At 37.5% G+C, this 19,923-nt stretch overlaps 3 protein-coding genes across 10 annotated transcripts in view; 1 reads left to right on the top strand and 2 right to left on the bottom strand.

Annotated features, from left to right (window-relative positions):
* Positions 1 to 1,180, top strand: part of fkbp16 (FKBP prolyl isomerase 16) — a 30,289-nt gene extending 29,109 nt beyond the window's left edge. For all 4 annotated transcript variants that reach the window (XM_032583297.1, XM_032583277.1, XM_032583287.1 and 1 more), the window contains one exon: positions 431 to 1,180. In XM_032583297.1, the coding sequence (XP_032439188.1) occupies positions 431 to 517 (87 nt within the window). In that variant the 3' untranslated portion in view covers positions 518 to 1,180. The remainder of the gene's footprint in view (positions 1 to 430) is intronic.
* rasef2 (RAS and EF-hand domain containing 2) lies at positions 711 to 14,656 on the bottom strand. Of its 4 annotated transcripts, none has more exons than XM_032583237.1 (17): positions 14,139 to 14,656; positions 11,520 to 11,672; positions 7,511 to 7,610; positions 7,142 to 7,237; positions 6,102 to 6,179; positions 5,909 to 6,024; positions 5,739 to 5,807; positions 4,455 to 4,536; positions 4,268 to 4,338; positions 3,990 to 4,164; positions 3,799 to 3,900; positions 3,106 to 3,247; positions 2,792 to 2,873; positions 2,538 to 2,652; positions 2,338 to 2,451; positions 2,146 to 2,222; positions 711 to 1,350 (listed from the first exon to the last, which is right to left on the bottom strand). In XM_032583237.1, exons 1-17 carry the CDS (start codon positions 14,438 to 14,440, stop codon positions 1,248 to 1,250), a joined length of 1,977 nt encoding a protein of 658 aa, XP_032439128.1. In that variant the 5' UTR covers positions 14,441 to 14,656; the 3' UTR covers positions 711 to 1,247. The 4 variants fall into 4 exon arrangements, with proteins under 4 accessions (XP_032439128.1, XP_032439138.1, XP_032439119.1 ...); XM_032583247.1 differs by having other exon boundaries at positions 3,106 to 3,250; positions 6,102 to 6,173; XM_032583228.1 differs by having other exon boundaries at positions 3,106 to 3,250; positions 14,139 to 14,652.
* An 820-nt stretch (positions 14,657 to 15,476) lies between these two features.
* sema4ba (sema domain, immunoglobulin domain (Ig), transmembrane domain (TM) and short cytoplasmic domain, (semaphorin) 4Ba) overlaps positions 15,477 to 19,923 on the bottom strand; it is a 56,561-nt gene continuing 52,114 nt past the window's right edge. For both annotated transcript variants that reach the window (XM_032584949.1, XM_032584940.1), the window contains exon 15: positions 15,477 to 19,844. In XM_032584949.1, the coding sequence (XP_032440840.1) occupies positions 19,072 to 19,844 (773 nt within the window). In that variant the 3' untranslated portion in view covers positions 15,477 to 19,071. The remainder of the gene's footprint in view (positions 19,845 to 19,923) is intronic.

Genomic DNA, 19,923 nt, shown 5'->3' with positions numbered 1-19,923 from the left:
GAAAGCCCTGCTCTCTGCTGAGATTTGAAAAGGCGAGTGTGGGCAATAAACCTGATTCAGTTACATAAGTTCTGTCTGGAGCAATGGGCCAAAAGTCCATGAGACTATTGTGTAAGGATTTTCAAAGGATACCCAAAACATTGGTGCAAAAACCATTAAGTAAAATACTAAATAAATGTATGCAAAAACTTCAAAATTGAAAAAATCATTGTAAATTCTATTCTCACTCATTCTGGCATTTGGCAAATAGAAATTACAGTATCATAACAGATAAAAAAATGGATTTAATGTCAAGAAACAAACAGAAAACGGATTGGCATCTTTTTATATAGTGTATGTAAATATCTGGCTTTAATTGTACTCAACTCATTCATTTCATTTGATATGATAAATTAATCAGATTCATACCACTCCCCTCTTATGTTTTCAGGGACTTTCCTGGAAGTTCATCCTGGGAGCTCTGGTGGTGGCATTTGGCAGCTTGGTGACGTCAATGATTATGACCGCAAGAAACTAAAACTCCTCAGCAGGAAGGAAAAAATATGTGATTCACTGGAACTGATTGATTTCCAGTTGTCTACCAGCAGGTCCCCACCGTATGAGCAGCACAGCCGGGAAGAAAACTGAACTTGAGCTTTGAATGTTTTTACTGAAGAGTGGATTTTAGAAGAGAGTCAGTTGATAAGTTTATAAAAGTTATTTGCAGTCAGTTTTATTTGGGGAAGGGATTGCCTTTATTTTTGCTTACAAAGATGCTTTAAAAAGTGTAAAAAAAAAAAACTAAGTAAAATAGCTCAAAATTACATTTGGACTCCACAAAGTCCAAATGTTAAAATATATTTTACCATAAAATATTGAAGGAGATGTTGGTAAATTTAATCCTCTAAACAAATACATCTCTGTTAGCATTACAGTCCTGATTACAAAGGGAGATTTTAATAAAAACATTTGACAAACTCTTAAAATTATTAAATATATTTAGGCTAAATCCTAATTCACGTTAACCAGTTCCAAATAAATATAAAAGCTTAAATATTTTTGACAAAATACATGATGTCAATTTGTATTTATATATGTGCAGTTTACTACAAAAACCTTCATTTTGACCAAAGAGTAACCCTTCACGAAACTATGTTTACAGTTAAGAGGTGAAATAGAATAAAGTAAAAACAAATGTAAACAAGCTTAATGTTGTTCCTTTTTGAGATACAAGCAGCATGATATTCTTCATTGTTCTGTCCTCATGTTTACAGTCCACAGCAACCTTTAACAACCTTCTTCGGAAGAGTTTCATTCAATATGATCTGAGATTCTGACTCCCACCTCAATTTGCCATTTTTCTTTATTTCTCTGTAGAAACATAAGAAAGACAAACACAGGTGCATCTCAATATGCTGTAAATACTTTTAGAATAGGCATTTTTGCCACGTCAACAAAAAGTTATACATTTTATGTAGGCTCACTCATGAACACTAAACCTGCCTGACCCGACCCTCATAGAGAACGTATGGAGTATTCCCTAGAGCAGTGTTTCTCATTTCCGGTCCTCAGGTTTGTCCTGCATGTTTTAGGCGTTTCCCTTCTGCAACACATCTGATTTGAATAAGTGAGTGACTAACAGGCTTCTGCAGCACTTGATGGTATTGGTGGGCATTTATTGTATCCTTTACCATGCAATCGTATGAATCATGTATTCTGCAACAGAGACGCATCTAAAATATGCAGAGCATATTCAGAAACCTCTCTGGCAGAAGGTGAAGGCATTTATTTAAACAACCTTGCCTTCCTTTAGGCCTCAGCGCAGACAGGCTGATTAGCTCTGCGTCACTGACACAGTAACTCATTCAAAAGGTGACCTGACTAATTCTTGAGGGCATATACTGTGCAGAATGTGGGCTTTGCTTTTCAACATTTCTGTTAAATATCTTTGTTCATAAGTCATATGATGTTCTTATTAGTTATAAGAACATCATACTTTTTTTAACCAGCTCTCAGGAAAAGTCCTTTAAAAATGTTAAGTTTGAAACACTTTACCTCGTGTGTACTGAATCCAAATAAAAATATAATTAACATTTTGATGACATAATTAGTAGAAATGTGCCATGTATGGCTTGAAAATTAAAACACAAATCCCAACTTTCCTACCGTGCTAGATGAAGCACAGCTTCGACAATGTTGGTTCCTTCTTTGGCACTCGTTTCACAGAACATGGCGCCATACGCCTGCGAAGCAAGGACAAAGCAAAGCGTTAACATTCCTGACTGCAGACTGTTTACTCTGACACCTCGAGGGCTGAACATCTTTATAAAACAATCATCCATGTGGTGAAAGTAACACCTTGGCCAGCTTTTCTCCATGTGAGCTGCAAACGCAGCTTCCTTCAGGAAGTTGCTCCCGGAGGTCCACCTTGTTTCCGACAATACAAAAGGGAATTTTTTCATCTGTGGATTCCTAAAAAAAAAACCAGAAGGAGACATATGATATGCATCACACCCATCTGTGAAATATATTTAATGTCTCATCAGAGCTGTGGATACCTGAATTTGATCTATCCACTCTCTGACGTTCAGAAAGCTCTTTTCTGAGGTAACATCATAAAGCAGCAGGACTCCGTGAGCTTTACGGAAAAAGGACTTGGCAATGCTACGGAACCTAAAATAAAAGGAAGCACAGCTCTTTTGAAGCAAAGTGCATCTTTCTCTGAGTCAATGTTTACACATTTACAGTGATGCAATCCATTTTTCCATGTCGCTACCGTCTTGATAAAACTTCTTTCTAGGAAGCGGTGTACCTTTCCTGACCAGCCGTGTCCCATATCTGCAGACTCATCGTCTCTCCGTCCACCTGCATCTTCTTCATCTGGAAATCAATACCTGGGTGCAGGAATGTATCATGTTAAAATATCTGAAGCCAGGAATCCACAACTGTGAGATTAATTTTTTAACAAATTTCTTAAAAACAGATCAGAGGGTAAAAAGTAAAGCAGGTAGAAGCTCTCGGGATAAAATAATTCAGCACAGACTCCCTTTTCAGGGTCTTTCCAGTGTATTTGTAAGTAAAAAAAACACTTGTGTATGTGAAGGCAACATATTTAGTGTTACCTACCCAACGTTGTCTGAATGTCTGCTCTAAATTCATTGAGTGTCAACCGCAACAGAAAACTGGACTTTCCAGCTCCTGCATCTCCTGCTAAAACAACACGGTACACTGGTGAAGGTCCTCCTGTCACTGTGATGTTGTCCCCTAACTGCTACAAAGAAAATTATAAATATGAGATCACAATAATCTAAATTAAGAGGTGCAGTTGTTATATTTTGTGCAATTTTGAAGTTAGCATCTTGTCCTGCAGTGACGAGGTATCATACAAAGTATTATACAAACAACAGAATAAGGATACAACAATATGAATGTTTAACCTTCTTCTATCGTCCACATGAAATAAAAATGGAGTTTATTTAGTCAGTTACACTTTATTTCTAATGGCGTAATTGATCCAATAAATAAGTAAATGTATTCATTCATTAGTTCTATAGTTGGATCAAAGATTCTATGAATTCCTAATTAGTAATCCACAACTACTAAGTAAGGCCCTTTTCTTTTAGCCACTGGCCAATATCTGTCTTATTACAACATGTAGCAAAATAAACAGAGGGATAGAAAAAAAGATGCCAAAAGATATGAGATAACTCCTGCACTAATAAAATCAGAATTTATTTAATTAATTTGAATTCCAACAAAATTGTCTATGTCCATGTTGTTGCTTGTTTGTAAGATATCATAAATACAAGCTTTTTTTACCTTGGTGGGAAAGGCAGACAAGCGTTTTCGCAGGGATGAAGTGATGGAGCTGGTTTGGCTGGGAGCTACAGAGACTGCAGCCTCAGCCCTAACCTCTGATATCTGCAACAACCAAAATAAATATAATTTTAAAGGGTTAAATACAAACTGTCGCTGTCTTTAATTGATACTGCTCTGTTTTTCCCCCTCACCTCTATGTCTGACGGGATGAACGAGTAACTGTGGTGCACAGTTTCCACAGAACTCATGCTGTCGTCAGTATCATAGTCACTGGCTGAGCTCTCAACCGTGTCCATTGGCAAGCCGCTGTCCAGGTACCGGTCAGCCCAGGTGGACACGCGGAAGATGCTGGGGTTCTGCTTGGATCTGCACACACATACACACACAAGTCAGAATATTGTTGGGACAATTGATCTTCCCAGTGATCGATCCGAGTCGTCATGCAGGTGAGAACAGGGACTCCATATACCTGCCATGATTGAGTGTGCTCTGTCGAATAGGTTTCATTCTCCTGGCAGGGATTTCGTCTTGAGGAGACAGCTGTTTAGTGGATTAGAAACATTTTATTTTACTTGTGCACTTGGCAGGACATTGAGGTTCTTTCTGATAAAGCCAGCAGGTATGAGGAAACATAGCTGAGCAAACAAGGAACTCACCCTCCTTTTAGCTGCAACCGTTTGACTGGCTAAAGCTGAGCGCAGTCCATCATTACTGTCATAAAGCTTCTTGTTCATTTCCCTGATGTGTTCAAGAAAATACAAGAGCATATAATTAATATTCATACAGTTCCTTGAGGAAAACTAAGTTGTTCCTCATTCTGTAATTTCTCTTTAGCTTAAATTTTTTTCAAAGTCGTTATTTTGGCATTTGGTTGTCATTTTTTTCCTCTTATAGAAGGAAAAAGGGGCTGCTTGTTAGCAGCACGTTACAAAACAAGTCCAGCTTGTTCCTTTTCAAATAATTGTGTTTAAAGCAACAAACAAACAATCAAGTTTATTTCAGCAACAAAACAGTTAAAGTTCTGTTCATAAAAGACTTCTGTGTCAGAAGACACAGAATTGAGAAAACCAGTATACATTATATTTTGTCAAGTGCCATCATTACACATCAATACAAACATAACTGAGATTTCTACCTACTAATTATAACACAGCTGAAGAGATTTACGATAAATATTTTCTCTAATACTAGTATTTTATGACTGCTTCATTACAGGAGCTCGCCAAAGATTACAGAGGCATTCAAAGTTTTCATAGCAGATAGAATTCAATTCCAACAACTACAAAATCATTACGTCATTTTTTTTTTTTCAGAAGAATTACAAGAAGCACTAATGTAGCACACACACCAGCAACAGAGCCTGTCAAATAGACTACTTGCTGTACAAACAACTAAGCTTTTCTTCTGGTAAGGGTACACCTTACAGCCACATAGATCAATAAGAAGAGCAGAAACCAATATTATACAGCGCAAAGATGCTCTTCGTGTATAAACAGATGTTAGATTGGAGTGACTCAGTCTCAGACCTACATTTTCAATATCATACAAATAACAGCCAGCACTATATTGCCAAAAGTATTTGGCAATATTTGCCTCGACTCAAATAGAGCTTAAGTGACTTGTGTGGTTTATCACAAAAATCTCCATAGACTCCAAATGATACAGATTACAGCTGCCTGGGTCAAGTGGCTCCTCACCTTAGGATTCCTCTCCACCATGATATTTGCATAACTGATTGCTTCTCTATTTTGAAAGTCATTTTAATTTTGTTACGGTTGTTTAAAAAGTTTGATTTTCTTTTGTTGACCTTTAGTTTTGAGGCCATGTTGATATCTAAATCTTATCTATTCTATACAATAATAATACAATAACAATCATCTAAATTTTGGCATTCTTCATTAGGCCATCCAAAACAAGAAATATGATCAAGGTGGACTTACTGGAGGATCTGAATGTGATTAGAGTACGACTGATATTCTGTCACCATCTTTTTTAATACTTCTGTTTCTCTGTGAACACCAACAGAAGAAAAATCATACATTTCCATTTCATAAAACAATGGAACAACATTTATTAGTTGAACCAGAAAAAAACAAAAAAAACCCTTTACCTTTCATGCTGGGCTTTTTGCTCTCCAAACATGTTCTTCAGCTTGTCCAGTTCAGAGTGGAGTACAGCCATGTTTGTCTGGTTTTGCACCAGAGAACTTCGCAACTGCTCCTTTTCCTGCACAAAGATGCACTATAAGCAATTTAATCCAAAGTGCATACGATATATTTGACTTGGAATCCAGAGTTCTTTACCTGTAAGAGATCACTGATCTGTTTGTTCAGTTTGATCACCTCATCTTTTGAGTGGTTTAGTTCAGAGCTCTCCTGGTTCTCCAAATTAAAGCCATATAAACATTTTGTTAGACAGCTGAAACACGTTTCTGTTCTGTACTTTGCTGCCAGTTTTATTTAACATTTCATATATTGTCAAATACTATAACAGGAGAATGAGGAAAAATTTAATTTTATACACTTTATACACCATTGAAGTAACAATGAAGTGTGGGATCACTGTTTACAGATTTCCTCAAACACATGTTTGGCTTAGGTTTAAAATAAATCTCTTGAAATTAAGGAGTGCACACATTCTACTCATCAGTGTGAGCAGCATTAATCAGTAATCCTGCTTACAAGGAAGAACTGGTTTCATCATTTGTGTTTACTGTCAACTGTGGCCATCTACAGGACAAAAGTAGCAAGCGCTTCCACAAACAGACAGCAGTTGTGTTAAAACATATGCACTTTGTTTTATTTTTGCCTTCTGTAGTTTCAGAAAAGGCTTATGTTACTTCCAATAAAGTTTTTTTTTTTAAATATATGAGTAATATCATCAACTGTTGTGCATTTCTTTCAGATTGGTTGCGATGAACAGGCACTTCTCCAAGTTTTTATGCAGTACCTAGCAAAGTAAGTCCTTTAGTCCGTCCTGATCTGGGACAATTTGTGTACAGTTTGTGTAAGTATGTGGGTATCTATACATATATATGATTAAATACTCATAAATATACATCTAAAGGTAGATATAAAATATAAGGCAAGTTTATTTGAGTACACCAACTTGGCCATTACAGATTATTCTACTTCCACTTAAAATCCCAATACAATAACATAGTATTTAAAGTCTCTTTCAAAAATACCTGCAGCATATCTTTTACAGTTTTTAGAAAACAATGTGTACGTGTTTCAGATGTGTGTGACAGGCTGAAAACAAACATTGAATGCATTAGACCGTCTTCGATGGAATTTGTTGTCCTAGTTGTTAAAGTGTAAATTGTTTTCTGTGACAGGCCTACCATTAACAGTTGATCAGCTGTTGCATGCAGATCTGCAATCTCATCGTTGTATTTCCTCTGCATGGTTGCTATGATTCCTTCCATTTTCTTTCGCTCCTGCAAACATGAAACCAAAGCAGTCAGAAGTGCAGGCCGGCAGAGAGCTTGAAGTGGGGCTTTCATCTGACATTACAGACCCTCTTTGTGAGAAAGACACATAACCTGTTGAGTTCACCACAGCTATGTAGGTGGTTCTGGTAAAAACAAGCATTTTGTTTCAGCTGGAATTAAACTGCACTCTAAATGCAACATTAACTCATTATGTATATGTTTATGACTTTAATTTTCTTCCTATAAAGGAGTATGAAAGGAAAGAAAAATTGTACATACAGCACTCACCTCGACTCTGGCCCGCTCCTCTGCTTGGGCTAACTGTTGCTGAATGTCGTCCTCCAGCTCTGCCAGCCGACTGGTATTTAACTCTTCAGCTCTGTTTTAACAAAAGTGGACAAGACGTGTTGGAAACTGCAGGCTCACAACTGCTTACCAAAGCTCAAGTCCACACATCCGCTCAATCAAAACTTCACATTTGACTACTCTACTCAACCAGAGACAAGGGAGGGACAGAGTTTTGTAAATATGTGCTGATCTATTTCCCCACACACATGCATTAGCTCAGCGCACAAATGAGTTGCGCTTTGTCAATTAGACTTTGCTAATTGATTCCCAGACAGCTTTAAAACGCAATAGAAAGACGTGCTTGGCTTCTTATAAGGACTAAATAACCGGGCAGGGCAGTGTATTTAAAGCTTCCTGCTTCCTTCAGGGAAGGAATGTCACCTTTCTCATACTGTGCACAAATTCAACCTGAGAGAGAGCTCAGACACGGGGCAGAAAAATCACTATACCCATCTCCTGTATATATAGCTGAACTTTTGGTAGCAGATACAAACTGAACTGTAAAGCTAGTATCCGACAAGTGTGATTGCTGAGAGGGCAATCACAAGACAAGAAGGATTCAGGCCAAGCCAGATCTCCTCTTTGCAGATAGAGGCACAACCTGCCATGCAGAATTACATCTGCAACTCCTGCCTCACTTACAGGAAAGTTTGAAGTGTTAGATATGCAGTGTGAAAGTTTATTGACTCTTTCAAACAACAGAGTAGAAAGTGCTGTTGAAAAAGTTAAACACAATTTCTGATAACCACATACATGCGAGTGCAAGCAGTATTCATCTTCTATGCACCTCAAATCTCAAACAGTTTCCAGAAAACTGGGAATGTTAAGTTAATTAAAATCAAGATTAAAACTCACCTATTTAGAGTTGCTTTTGAACCATAATACTTATACTTTATTATGCACCAAATAACATATTTGATGTGTGTTGATTGTTTTAACAGTGGCACTAGACAAAATGTAACATTTGTTTTCACAACTGTTGACTATGTCTGTTTATGATGCATTTTAGGTATTCACCTATGTAAAGAACTTTGAACTGACATGCTACTGAAATGTGTTACACAAATAAATTTGATTAAGTGTGGATTTAACACCGCACAATTTGCTGTGCTGGACAGCTGTAGTTTAGGACTGTGCAGTTATTTAAATGTTCATTTCAATTTTGATTTGCTGAGCACAAATTAACTATTTTAACAAAAAAAAAAAACTTTTACCCTTTCCTATCCTACTGCACAAAGAGAAACACTGTTAAACGGGGAATGTGTGCAATGTGTACGAGATCTAACAAATCTAATTTTCCCCAACCAGCTTTGCAAACAAAAGATTAGATCAGTTATAGTGATGTGACCTGCTCAGCCAAGGCATAGCTCCTGTTAAAAGGATCCACGACTAGTTGAACAAAATATGGCCTAAATATATTTAGACCATATTTTGGCCTAAATTTGTTGCAATTTTCCTATTACTTAAAAGATTGCTGTTTTTGATACGCCAAAATTCATTACTTCAAAAATGTACATCCTTTGTTATATTTTTTCACCCATGGAGGTCGCCATTTTTTCACCGCTGGGTTGATGGCGTCATTAGGTCCATTCTGTACTGGAGTCTACAGAGTAAACGCGGGAAGGCTTGTCATTTTACATAATGCCACACTGTGTCACTATCGGCTGTGATAAAAAATAAAAATAAAAATTGAGACTGAATCTGGATAATTTCCCACATGAAAGAAAGAAGAGCGCAGTGCGAGAGCTGGAGTGGAACACAAATAACGACCTAATCTGGACCGTGGATATTTCTCCGCAACACTTTGCACTATTTATACCAGCAGAACCACCGAAGGCTCTAACAGCCAACGTTAAGGTAGCATTAAGGTGATCGCTACCTTAACGAGCTAAAAATAAACACCGTGCTGCCGCTGAGACAGGCAGAGCTGGACGCTCTTTGAGATGCTAACAGGAGCTATACTGCCTGCGGTAGTGACATCACCGATCCGACCGGATCCATGGAGGTTCGGTGTCGGTGGAAATTACGTCCGGTGTGGCTGTTATCGCCGCACCGAACTCTAAGCAGCACAGCTGATGCCGAACCAGACACAGCGCCACAGACGCTGAGAGAAACGTCAAAAGACAAGCAGCGCTAATGGAGCTGCTATTACTACTGGTAATGCTAATGGAGCTATTACTACTGGTAATGCTAATGGAGCTGCTGTTACTACTGGTAATGCTAATGGAGCTGCTGTTACTACTGGACATGCTAATGGAGCTAGAACACCGGTACTGTAAAACCACTACCAACACCGAACGAAGTGTTGGTAGTGGAGCTACAGAAGTACTTACCGGGTCACACAGTCCGACCAGAGGTAAGTGTCATTCATTGTTTCATTTATGAAGCTGAAGGCAACAGCGAAGCATCAGCTCCTACGGCCAACTCTGTCCTCTTCTTCTGTTTGCTCCTCCTCATCTTCATCACCTCTTCTGATTTCAATGTTCCGATCGTTTTCAATGCGGTCCGGTTCAAATTAAAAGGCTCAATAACGTTACTAATCACTGTTTAGGCAGTTGGACCGTTACACGTCATTTACCCAGAATGCATTGCAGTGTGAAAAACATGGCGACATTCCTGTGAAAATATTTTACTTAAATTTATAAAAACTAAATAACCTACAGTATTATTACTGTATTGTTTTTACATTCAAAATAAATATTTCCAAAATAAGGTCTATTTTCATAATTAGTTGTGGTTCCCTTTAAAACAGACATGTGAATCAAAGCATTAAATTTATGGTGCATAAGAAATCCATTTCTTTAGGTGGCTTCTCTCTGCATACTTTGGCTTCTTCCCACATTACCATTAGGTTAATTAATTAGGCCACTATTCATTTTTACTATTTGTACTACACAACAGAGTGCTTCTAACATCTGAAACTTGTTGCCATTAATGTTGCCTAACTAAGACATAAAGTTAAGTTTAACCTACAAGTTAATTTCTCAAAGAAAATTATTTTAGTAATGTTAACTGTGTACTTTCTAATGTTAAAAGTCTGAAACCACTTTTTTTCATGTGAGGTAACATGAATTTTGTACCGATTAAATGCACAATGGCAGAAGCAAAAATGTTGAACAGCACAAATCAAGATCTTTTCTGAATACTCTAGAGAATAATTAAGGGAACATTCAATAAGCAAAATACTAAACAACTGAAGCTGTAGTTCAGCAACATGATGATTCTACTGACAGACGGCACAGTAAACTGAAACAGCATCACAACATCTCAGAGACAATCAGTCTGCATTAGAATTTATCCAGAGAGCCAGAAATTACAAGGAAGGAAAAACAAACTCCACAATAGTCTCAGTTAATCTTGGAAAACATTTACAAAGTTATCTATAAACATTTAAAGAGCTTAGCATGGTAAAAATGACTGAGAAACTGTTACTGAAAATGTTAACATCAGGAAGCCATAAGAAAAAACAAATTAAAAAGCTTTTTTTGGCAGATTTTCAGTAAATTTGACTTAGCACTTTTTATTTTTAATAAAAACATCAAATGAAGCAATCGCCATTTAAAAGCTGTAATGTATTATAAGGAAAGAAATATGGTTCTAATTCACCAGGGACAAACAAGATGCAAAGCAATATGGTGCATTTTTTGGATGTTTTGTGCAGTTTTAATTTAAAAAATGCATTCTGACTTACATAAATACATAGATACAAACACAAAAATTATGTCTAACAGGCTAAATCAATTTGCACTAGAGCTGCACAATACACTGATCTGATGATACCTCATGGAGATTTTACAAGCAATCTTTGGAGGATCAGGAAAGGACTTCATTAGTTGAGCAGAAGCTCTTTATGACCTACATGTTCATTTATTTTCATTTTCCAAGACAACGGCTCGCTTCACTGACCCTACAAACGGAAAGCTTTCATTATTTTTCTTACCTCTTCAAACTGGTCTCCAACTGTTCACTCACTAGTTTGTTTTCCAGGCTTAGACTGACAAGGGAGTGGATGGTTTCCTCATACGCCTGCAGAAGAGTTGTGTTTGCAGAGGAGTGAATGGTCTGGTAAAGGTTAGCCAGCTGCTCCCTGAGACTATAAGGAGTAGAACAAAAACTTACAAACAGCAATGAGAAGGAAACAGCAACCTAACACCCAAAAGAAATGAGAGGCTGAGGAACAACAAGTGATATGTAGATGAATAACCTCTTTTCAATACATGTGTAATTGTAAATATAAGCTAAAATGTGTCCTAACCCAAATTTTCATTTCTGATTGTTACTAAGCGTGTCTCATTAAAAGTCGGCATTTTCAAAATACACATCTGCTTGCCATCCATGGCATATTTAATTGCTTGTTCAAACGTTAAGTTTATCTTTCCCAAATCAATGCAGTCTCATTGCAACAACCATGCTTTAATCAAAAGCTTAATGGGCTCTTTGCACCTCAGCTTCCGCGTTCGGGGAAAAGTGGCTCAATCTTTTCCGATCTATTGAAAAAGGTACTTTACACTGGGTGTTTGCAGGGCTTGTCCAAGGTAACAGTTAATGATGTACATCGATCCGAAGCCCCAACAAGTAAGCTGGAGAAAGGTTTTAAGATGTTCGCCTCATTATACACAGATACGAAGGTGAGTTTTACTTTCTTTAAACTTTGTGGCTAACATTAGCTTTAGCTTATGCTAGACATTTTTCTTGTAAAAATGTGCTATTTAAGTATCTAAACATTTTTCATCCATTCTAACGGACAATGTTTTTACCATATTTTCAAGTATATTACGTGGTTTATTGTCGTTAGTGTCAGAGACCAAGTAACGAGGGATTTTACGGTTCGGGCTTTTTGCTTCTGAAGCATGAGGAACAACAAGCCCATAGCTTAACAGTAGAGCAGCTCTGGTGTCAGAGTTCTAGTTCAGCTGACGGTTCAGGTTTAAAGTTGTTGCTTTTCAAAAAATATGGCCGTGTTCCTTAAGGTCTCCGTGTTATTTCGCTTTATTAGTTTTGCATGTTTCTTGTGAAGCAGGACTGGTGTTTACAGCAGTGTGTACAGGCGGATCAGTTACTCGGCTGTCTGGCTCTGGTCTGCTCTCTCGTTCCCATAAACTCTCTTTCAGGCTGAATACAGAAGTGATTCCATGGAAATAACACAGGAGGCTCCTTTACCTTCTTCTTTAGGCTGAAGAAGTTGATCCGGAGTGAAGTGACGGCTGTAAACTTTGCTGTGCAGCGTTAGCTTTATCTGGTAGCGACGAATATTTACAAGCCATCGTCTTCTTAATTCAGGACCGCTTGGAAATCCATGAAAACTTAAAAGCCCATTATATTAGGAAGACAACAATGTGCATAATATTGTTTTATTTGCGTGTGAAATACGACTTTGTCTTTTCTAGCTGTCACGGTAACTCAAAGCGGAAAAAAGAGAGCCGCATTTGCGCATGCGGTTGTGACGTCAGCGCGGCAGGTGCAAAGAGCCCATTGAAGTTAAATGGAATTAAAAAGATAAGCCTGATTTTATTTCCAGGAAAATTACACACAAGGTTTTTCTCATCCTTTCTACAGAAGCTATTTGGTGAAAAACGTTTGACAGTTATAAAATAAAAATGGCAAAACTTAGAGGACTTTAAAATGGTAAATGGTCTGTACTTGTATAGTGCTTCACCGAGTCCACAGGACCCCAAAAGTGTTTAACTTTTCCATCAGTATTAAGGAATTATTGACTTAATCAAGCTGATATATCTTGCTGAAATGTTACTTGTAAGTTAGTTTTCTCTTATTTCAAGTGCACCAAGATATTTTCACTAAAAACTGGACCAAAAGTACTTGGTAAGATTGTGTTTTGCAGTGCACAGTAAATAACACAATGCAATGATGGTAACAATAGCCCATCATTCTGAGGGGATGTTTTTGGTTAGTAGGGACAGTGAAAACAGATGGGGATAAACACAAAAAATCTTAGAAGACACTAAAAATGATTTAGAATAGAAAAGAAACCAAGCGGTCTTTATCGTCTGGAAAAGCAGCAGCAGCAAGAGATATAAAGGTTCACACAATTCTGTTTTTTTTTTAAGTATTAAATATATATATATATATATATATATATATATATATATATAAACAAGCTTAAACCCAACAGATTCCAACCCAGTTCACCTTCAAGCTTGAACATTTAGACAAAATTTAATTATAATAGTTTAGAACAGAGCATAATAAAGTATTAGAATAGTCATGTCAAAGACCAAACCTAAATCCCTACTGTAAATTTGATTTCAACAGACGCTAAACAATTAATCTGAGCTTGTCAAGAAATTTTTGTCCCATAAGTTCACGCCACACTTTTTGGATTTGGATTTGTAAAATGTTAAAGCCATGTCTTGCTTTTCTAATGCACTACTCTGTTAGTAAAGTTTGTGGTTGTGATGATTAAAAGTGAAAACATTAAAATAATGAGATTGTGCAAAACATTTTGGCTAAGAAGTGCTGTAATCACAGGTATGTAAATAATCCTGGTCAAAGTGAGACTCCGGTCTGGTTATTGACTTTACCGTCCGGTTATTGACTTTACCTTTCAGAGAGGACAAACTCCTCATCTATCCTGGCCACAAACTCTTCCCACGGAGTCGGAGCTGCTCCTGCGCCAAATGACGCCAAGTTGAGAGTCTCTGAAACCTCTTGAAACCTGGAGGAAAACCGGCTGTAGTCGATGTAGCCGTCCTCACAAGCTCCGAACTTATCGAACAGAGTTTGGACCTCAGTGTTCGGGACGCTGAGCTCCCTGCAGACCACTGTGAAGTCCTCATACTCGATCCTTCCGGACTTGTTTACATCGCAAGCGGAAAACAGCCTTCTAAGACTGGGTCGGTTCATAGTTTCTGATTAAAAAAAAATCGCATTCAAATTAGAGCGTATGAAAAATTTAAATGGGGTCATCCACCTCCCTTTGGATGTACGTACTTCAGCGGCGTCTGAGACAAATAAACGCTCTGTCCTCCTGCGAAGACACGGGTTGGTCCAGGTGTCGGTGTGGGCGGGCCGCCTCCCAGTTCCTGCAGCAGCTGAGGTTTGTTAGGCTTATGCATGGTGAGAGAAGCGAAGGTAGCCTGCTGCAGATCCAGGAGAGATAAGCAAGTGCTTACGTCTGTTTGCTTTTGGTGTGTAGCGCATGGGGAGGTTTTTATCACAGACACTTCTTTACTTCTCTATTGGAATGCGTCATACCAACACAGAAACCAAGAAGAAAGCAATTATTGAGATCTAATTTGTGAGAAAAAAAAAAAAATATATATATATTTATATATATATATTTGTATATTTCTATATAATTAAAGCACTTATTATTACCTGTTAAGATGTATTTGTTTAATTTAAATCTTAATAATTTAATTTTACTAATGATAAAAGTGTGGAGATTATTTTAATTTGGTTATAAACCTTTATAGTAATTGTCACTCTTATGAAATATGAATTCAATTTGCAAAACCCAGTTTCCATTGTAAAATATGGTTTCACTGAATTTAATACTCTGTGCACCAAAATAAGAAACTTTAAACAACTTCAAGATTCTAAAAAAATTATAACATTAGTCATGATAAATAAATTAGCTTCAAATCTTGAACAAATGTATGAAGTGGCAATTGTACTTACTCCATTTTGCCTTATAACTCACAGTAATTATGAAGCAATGGGGAAAAAAAATAACTTTTTTCATCTTTATTTGAAAAATTAAAATAAAGTGCTTTTTATATACAATACAAAAACAAAACAAAACAGTAGTGATATATGATACAAAAATACAATTCACAATACCTGTACATTGGCAGCTGAATTTACAAAATAACTTTACAAAACCTGTTTACTGTAATGCATGTTGACAGGAGTCTGAGCAACGTGTGCTATCTAATAGAAGGCCTGACTACAGTGGTTCATTAGGAGAGAGAGCAGACGACAATACTTTTACAGTGGCATTATTAGTTTAAGCTTGTATTCAGTGTACCTGCACATCATCTTTGAGTAAAATATCGCCACAATGCATTTGACTATAGCACATTTATTGTTGTTCATGGCAGTCACTTCACCAAAAGCTGCCATTTGTTTACGTTTTTAACAGTCAAAGCATGAGTCTTTTACACTGCATGAGTGATTGCAGCTAGGCAGTCTCAGAAAAAAAGCCAAACACTTTTATAGGAAATGTAATACTTGAATTTTTTTATTTTTTATTTTTTTGAAGATGTGGTTAGGAGTTGTGATTTAGGAAAAAAATTCAGTCCCTGGCTGAGACTGAAGCCACCCAATCAGTGAACAAAACTAATAACATACCTAACGAGCTATGTTCAATGACACAGAGACAATTGTGCCACTATTATATGATGGTACGAATCTTTTTACTGTTTTCAACTGTTTCCACATATGGCCATTTCTCTGACACCTTGCAGTGTCTCATATAACTCTAAAGCTCTAATACCTGGTTAGTTTATCGTCTCAAGAGGCACATCACCTGATTTTTGTTCAGAAGGCATTTTAATCCCATTTGCCGAGGCAAATTTATACTCAGAGCCACAACCTGCAACATAATAAGGCTTTTTAACATCATGTGCAAATCCCACAGCAATATGCCTGTTCTTTATGATGCTCTAAGTTCTTTACTTTGTCACAATGCTAGAGCCAAACTAAAACACAACTTATGAATGATGAAATATCCATGAATTTAGCAGTTATTGTTGTTTATCATTCATTATTTCTGCATAAATATGATTACTCAGTGCACTGGTTCATGTATTTGTCTCTGGATGGGAATGGATCTTATTGCTCTTATGGTCGCTCAAAACTATTTAAGCAGGCAGAGGTTGTTTTTTTATACTTTTCATCTTTAAGACTCATTGGCTAACAATTTAACGCTGAGGACTATACAGATGTGGGACGTTTAAGTCAGAATATTTCTATTTTCATCCCCTACTTCCCTGTGACAACAGTGATATATATTTGAAACACTGAAGAAGGGGTTATAAAAAATGTTTCTGTGCAACCAAAACATTTTGCCACATCGTGATGATAAATATTTATACAGTTTCATCATGCTGCAATAAATCAGCCGCCACAGATTTACATAACAGTCCTGGACCCTCGTAATCTGTCCCGTTTTGCCAGCCTGTCAAGGTTTTCACTGCCTTCTGCTCTGGAAGCATTCCACAAATGGCTAGAATACGCTGCATATTTGAAGATTGTATAAAGAGTAGCTTTGCTCTTTTTTTAGTGGCACTGATTCTAAAGTAATTCACAGCAACAAAACCTTGTGCTTACCCAATCTCGAGGTGAGGTTATCCTATGTTGATCAACCTCACTTCACATTATTCGCTTTGCATAGACCGCCTATCTTGTGACAAATACCGTGATGGAAAACAGAATGAGATTTCTCTCTGTGTCGCATGTAGAAACAGAAAACGTAGAAAAGTCAAAATTCATCATAAGAATATTTACATGCTTAAGAGCTTATCTGTCTTCATCTATGTATATACTTATTCTTCTTCTCTTCTAGCAGTCGAGTTTGTGGGATTTATGTGAAATTTTAATGTTTTTAATGTTTTCTAAAGTGCCTTGCAAAAGTATTCATAATCTTTGAACTTTTTCATATCTTGTCACATTACAACCATAAACTTCAATGTATTTTGTTGGATCTTTCTGTGAAAGACCACCAAAAGGTACCACTAGATGATTCCTTCCACAGAATCATCAAGTGGAAGGAACAAAGTTATCTTTTTTGTCAAATAAAAATGTAAAAAGTGTTGTGTACTTTTCTATTAAACCTCTTTCAATTTGATACTCCTAAAATAAAGTTGAGTGCAACCAACTATTTTCCAGAAATACCTGATTAGTAATTTGAGTGCCCCTGTGTGCAATTTTATCTTAGTGTAAAAACACATATTTTATGAATGTCTCGGGGGACATTAGAGATCAAATAGCATCATGAAGACCAAGGAACACAGAAAACAGGTCAGGGATTGAAATTTTAAAGAAGCTTAGGAAAGATTATAAAAGAAAAATCACAACCTTTGGATATCTTACAAGCCAAAGGTCATCTGAAAATGGAAATACTATGTCACAACAGTAAATTCACCAAGACATAATTGTCCACTTAAACTGAGAGACTGGGCAAGAAGATAATAAAAAAAGTAGATGAGAGCGTATGATAAGTTTGGATCATCTGCAGAAAAGCATAACTCCGGCAGGAGACTCTGTTAAGAGGACAGATTTTATTTGCCCACTCTACAAATCCGACCTTTATGGAAAAGTAACAAGAAGCAAGTCATTGTTGAAACCAAACTAAAATAAGTTCTGTTTGCAGTTTACCACAGCCCAAAGCTATTTGGACTCTGTGCAAAACGCTAAATGGTAGAAAAGTAACACTCATCTTGAAAATATCAGCGCTAGTACAGTGAAAAATACATGTGTCAGAAACATGACACAATCATAGATGCTTTTCTTCAAAAGGAATAGGGAATCTGGTCAGACTTTATGAGACAGATCGAGGTAAAGAGGAATCATGACAGAAAACCTATAACGTGGAACATCAGACTGAAGTTCACATCCTAGCAGAACAATAAACCCATAAGCCCAGAGGTAGAAGGAATGACTTTGATCAAAGCCTATTCATGTATTATAATGTCATCGTGAAAATCTACACCTTAATCCAATTGGGGTTAAATATTTGAAAAATTCTACTCAAAGATCTAAGTGTATGGATGTATAAACCTGATAGAGAAATACCCCATGTTTGTTTTTTTACATTTTTACATATAATAAAAAAATAAATAAAACCATCTACTTCACAATGATACACTACATTGTGGTAATGTATCAAGCAAAAATAACATACATATTTTGTGGTTGTAACACCACAAAATATAGAAAAATTCAGAAGACTTAGAAAACTTTTAAAAGGCACTTTGTCATATTAGATGCGCTTTTTATATTTTCGTTTTTCCACAACTGAGAAACCATTTCTTTCAATTGTCAGACTTGTTTGTATATGAGTTGAAATTTGCAACACACATTAACTAGTGTGTAGCTTCAGGGAAGCGCAAACACCGACAGACGGCAGAATGACAATAAAACAGTTAGAGACCGTGTCAAACTCAGTGACATAAACCTTGAGAAACACTCTGCATTTCCAAGCATTACCAGTGTATTTTATGGACGGAGAAAGTTGAAATGCCCTGAAACACAATCACTTACAAGTGGTTTTGATGCCACCTCTGTGCTTGTTATATTCATGTGAGCCATGTGTGAGAGCATCAGAAGGCAAACTGGAAGTTGCTCCGAATGCACCGTGTGAAGGAGAAAAATAAAATGAAATGCACATTGAACCACAGGGACAGAACAAAAGTAGACAAAGTGCAAAATATCTGTAATGAATGTTTCACTGTCAGAGTGCTATACTCTTCCTCCTATAAATTTTAGTCTTTACCAACAAGCACACTCTTTCCAGCTCTTTGCAGACAGTCTCACACTATAGAGTCTTTAATCTCAGAGCCTAGTCTGACTCGAGGCCGCGGGCATGAGGGAGAAATCTCTACATGGCTCTCTTTTAAGTTCAGAGGCCTCTTTTCTGACTCTGAGAAGCTCTTGGTGTTGTCAGGCGAGGAACACTCATGAGGTGGAGTGCTGCAAAGGTAGTTGTCATTAAGGGTCTGGTACCCTTTGTGATCTGACGCCGATGTTGTGACAGTGCTGCCGTTTAGCGGTAAATTCTCAGCAGGTTTGCCCACAATTCGGGGCTTCTTCTGCTGCATATTGGGGCACTCCCCTTCCTTTAGCATGGATTTCATGTGGTCACGGTTCCTATAGATCACGAATAGAGAGAAGACCACCACGGAAAATCCCAGGAGAGCGCACACAACAATCAGCTCATTCCAGTAGGTTTTGGTGTTTATCTGCGGAGAGAGGGTTTCCCCTGGCAGAAAAATTACTTCCTCTTGGGAAAGCTGTGGCGCACGGGAACGGCCCGTCAAGGTGGTGCTCTCCTGCCTGGCTTCGCCCCTCACGCAGTAGTTTGCCAGCAACTCCATGAAGCCTTCCTCCACTGACCAGCACTCGTAGGTTTCCTGCCTGCCTGCCTGAGCGACCACCACCAGTCCCCCCTCTGGGCTGGGGTAGTGGAAGTGACCTGTGCCTTCGCTGAATTGCCACTTTCTCTCAGCCAAATTGGAGCGCAGCTTGCATGGCAGTACTTTGAAAGTGTTGGCCGGGATTATGATTGCCTGGCATGAAGATGCTCCTGTGTGAAGGCAAAGCAGAAAAAGATGTAGCAAGCTGTGCTATCTGAATAATAATTGACTTCACACAATAAGTTGACA

This window comes from Xiphophorus hellerii, chromosome 2 (genome assembly GCF_003331165.1).
Source record: "Xiphophorus hellerii strain 12219 chromosome 2, Xiphophorus_hellerii-4.1, whole genome shotgun sequence".
Taxonomy (NCBI): domain Eukaryota; kingdom Metazoa; phylum Chordata; class Actinopteri; order Cyprinodontiformes; family Poeciliidae; genus Xiphophorus; species Xiphophorus hellerii.
Note: the sequence above shows the minus strand (reverse complement) of the source record. Positions and strands in the feature narration are given on the sequence as shown.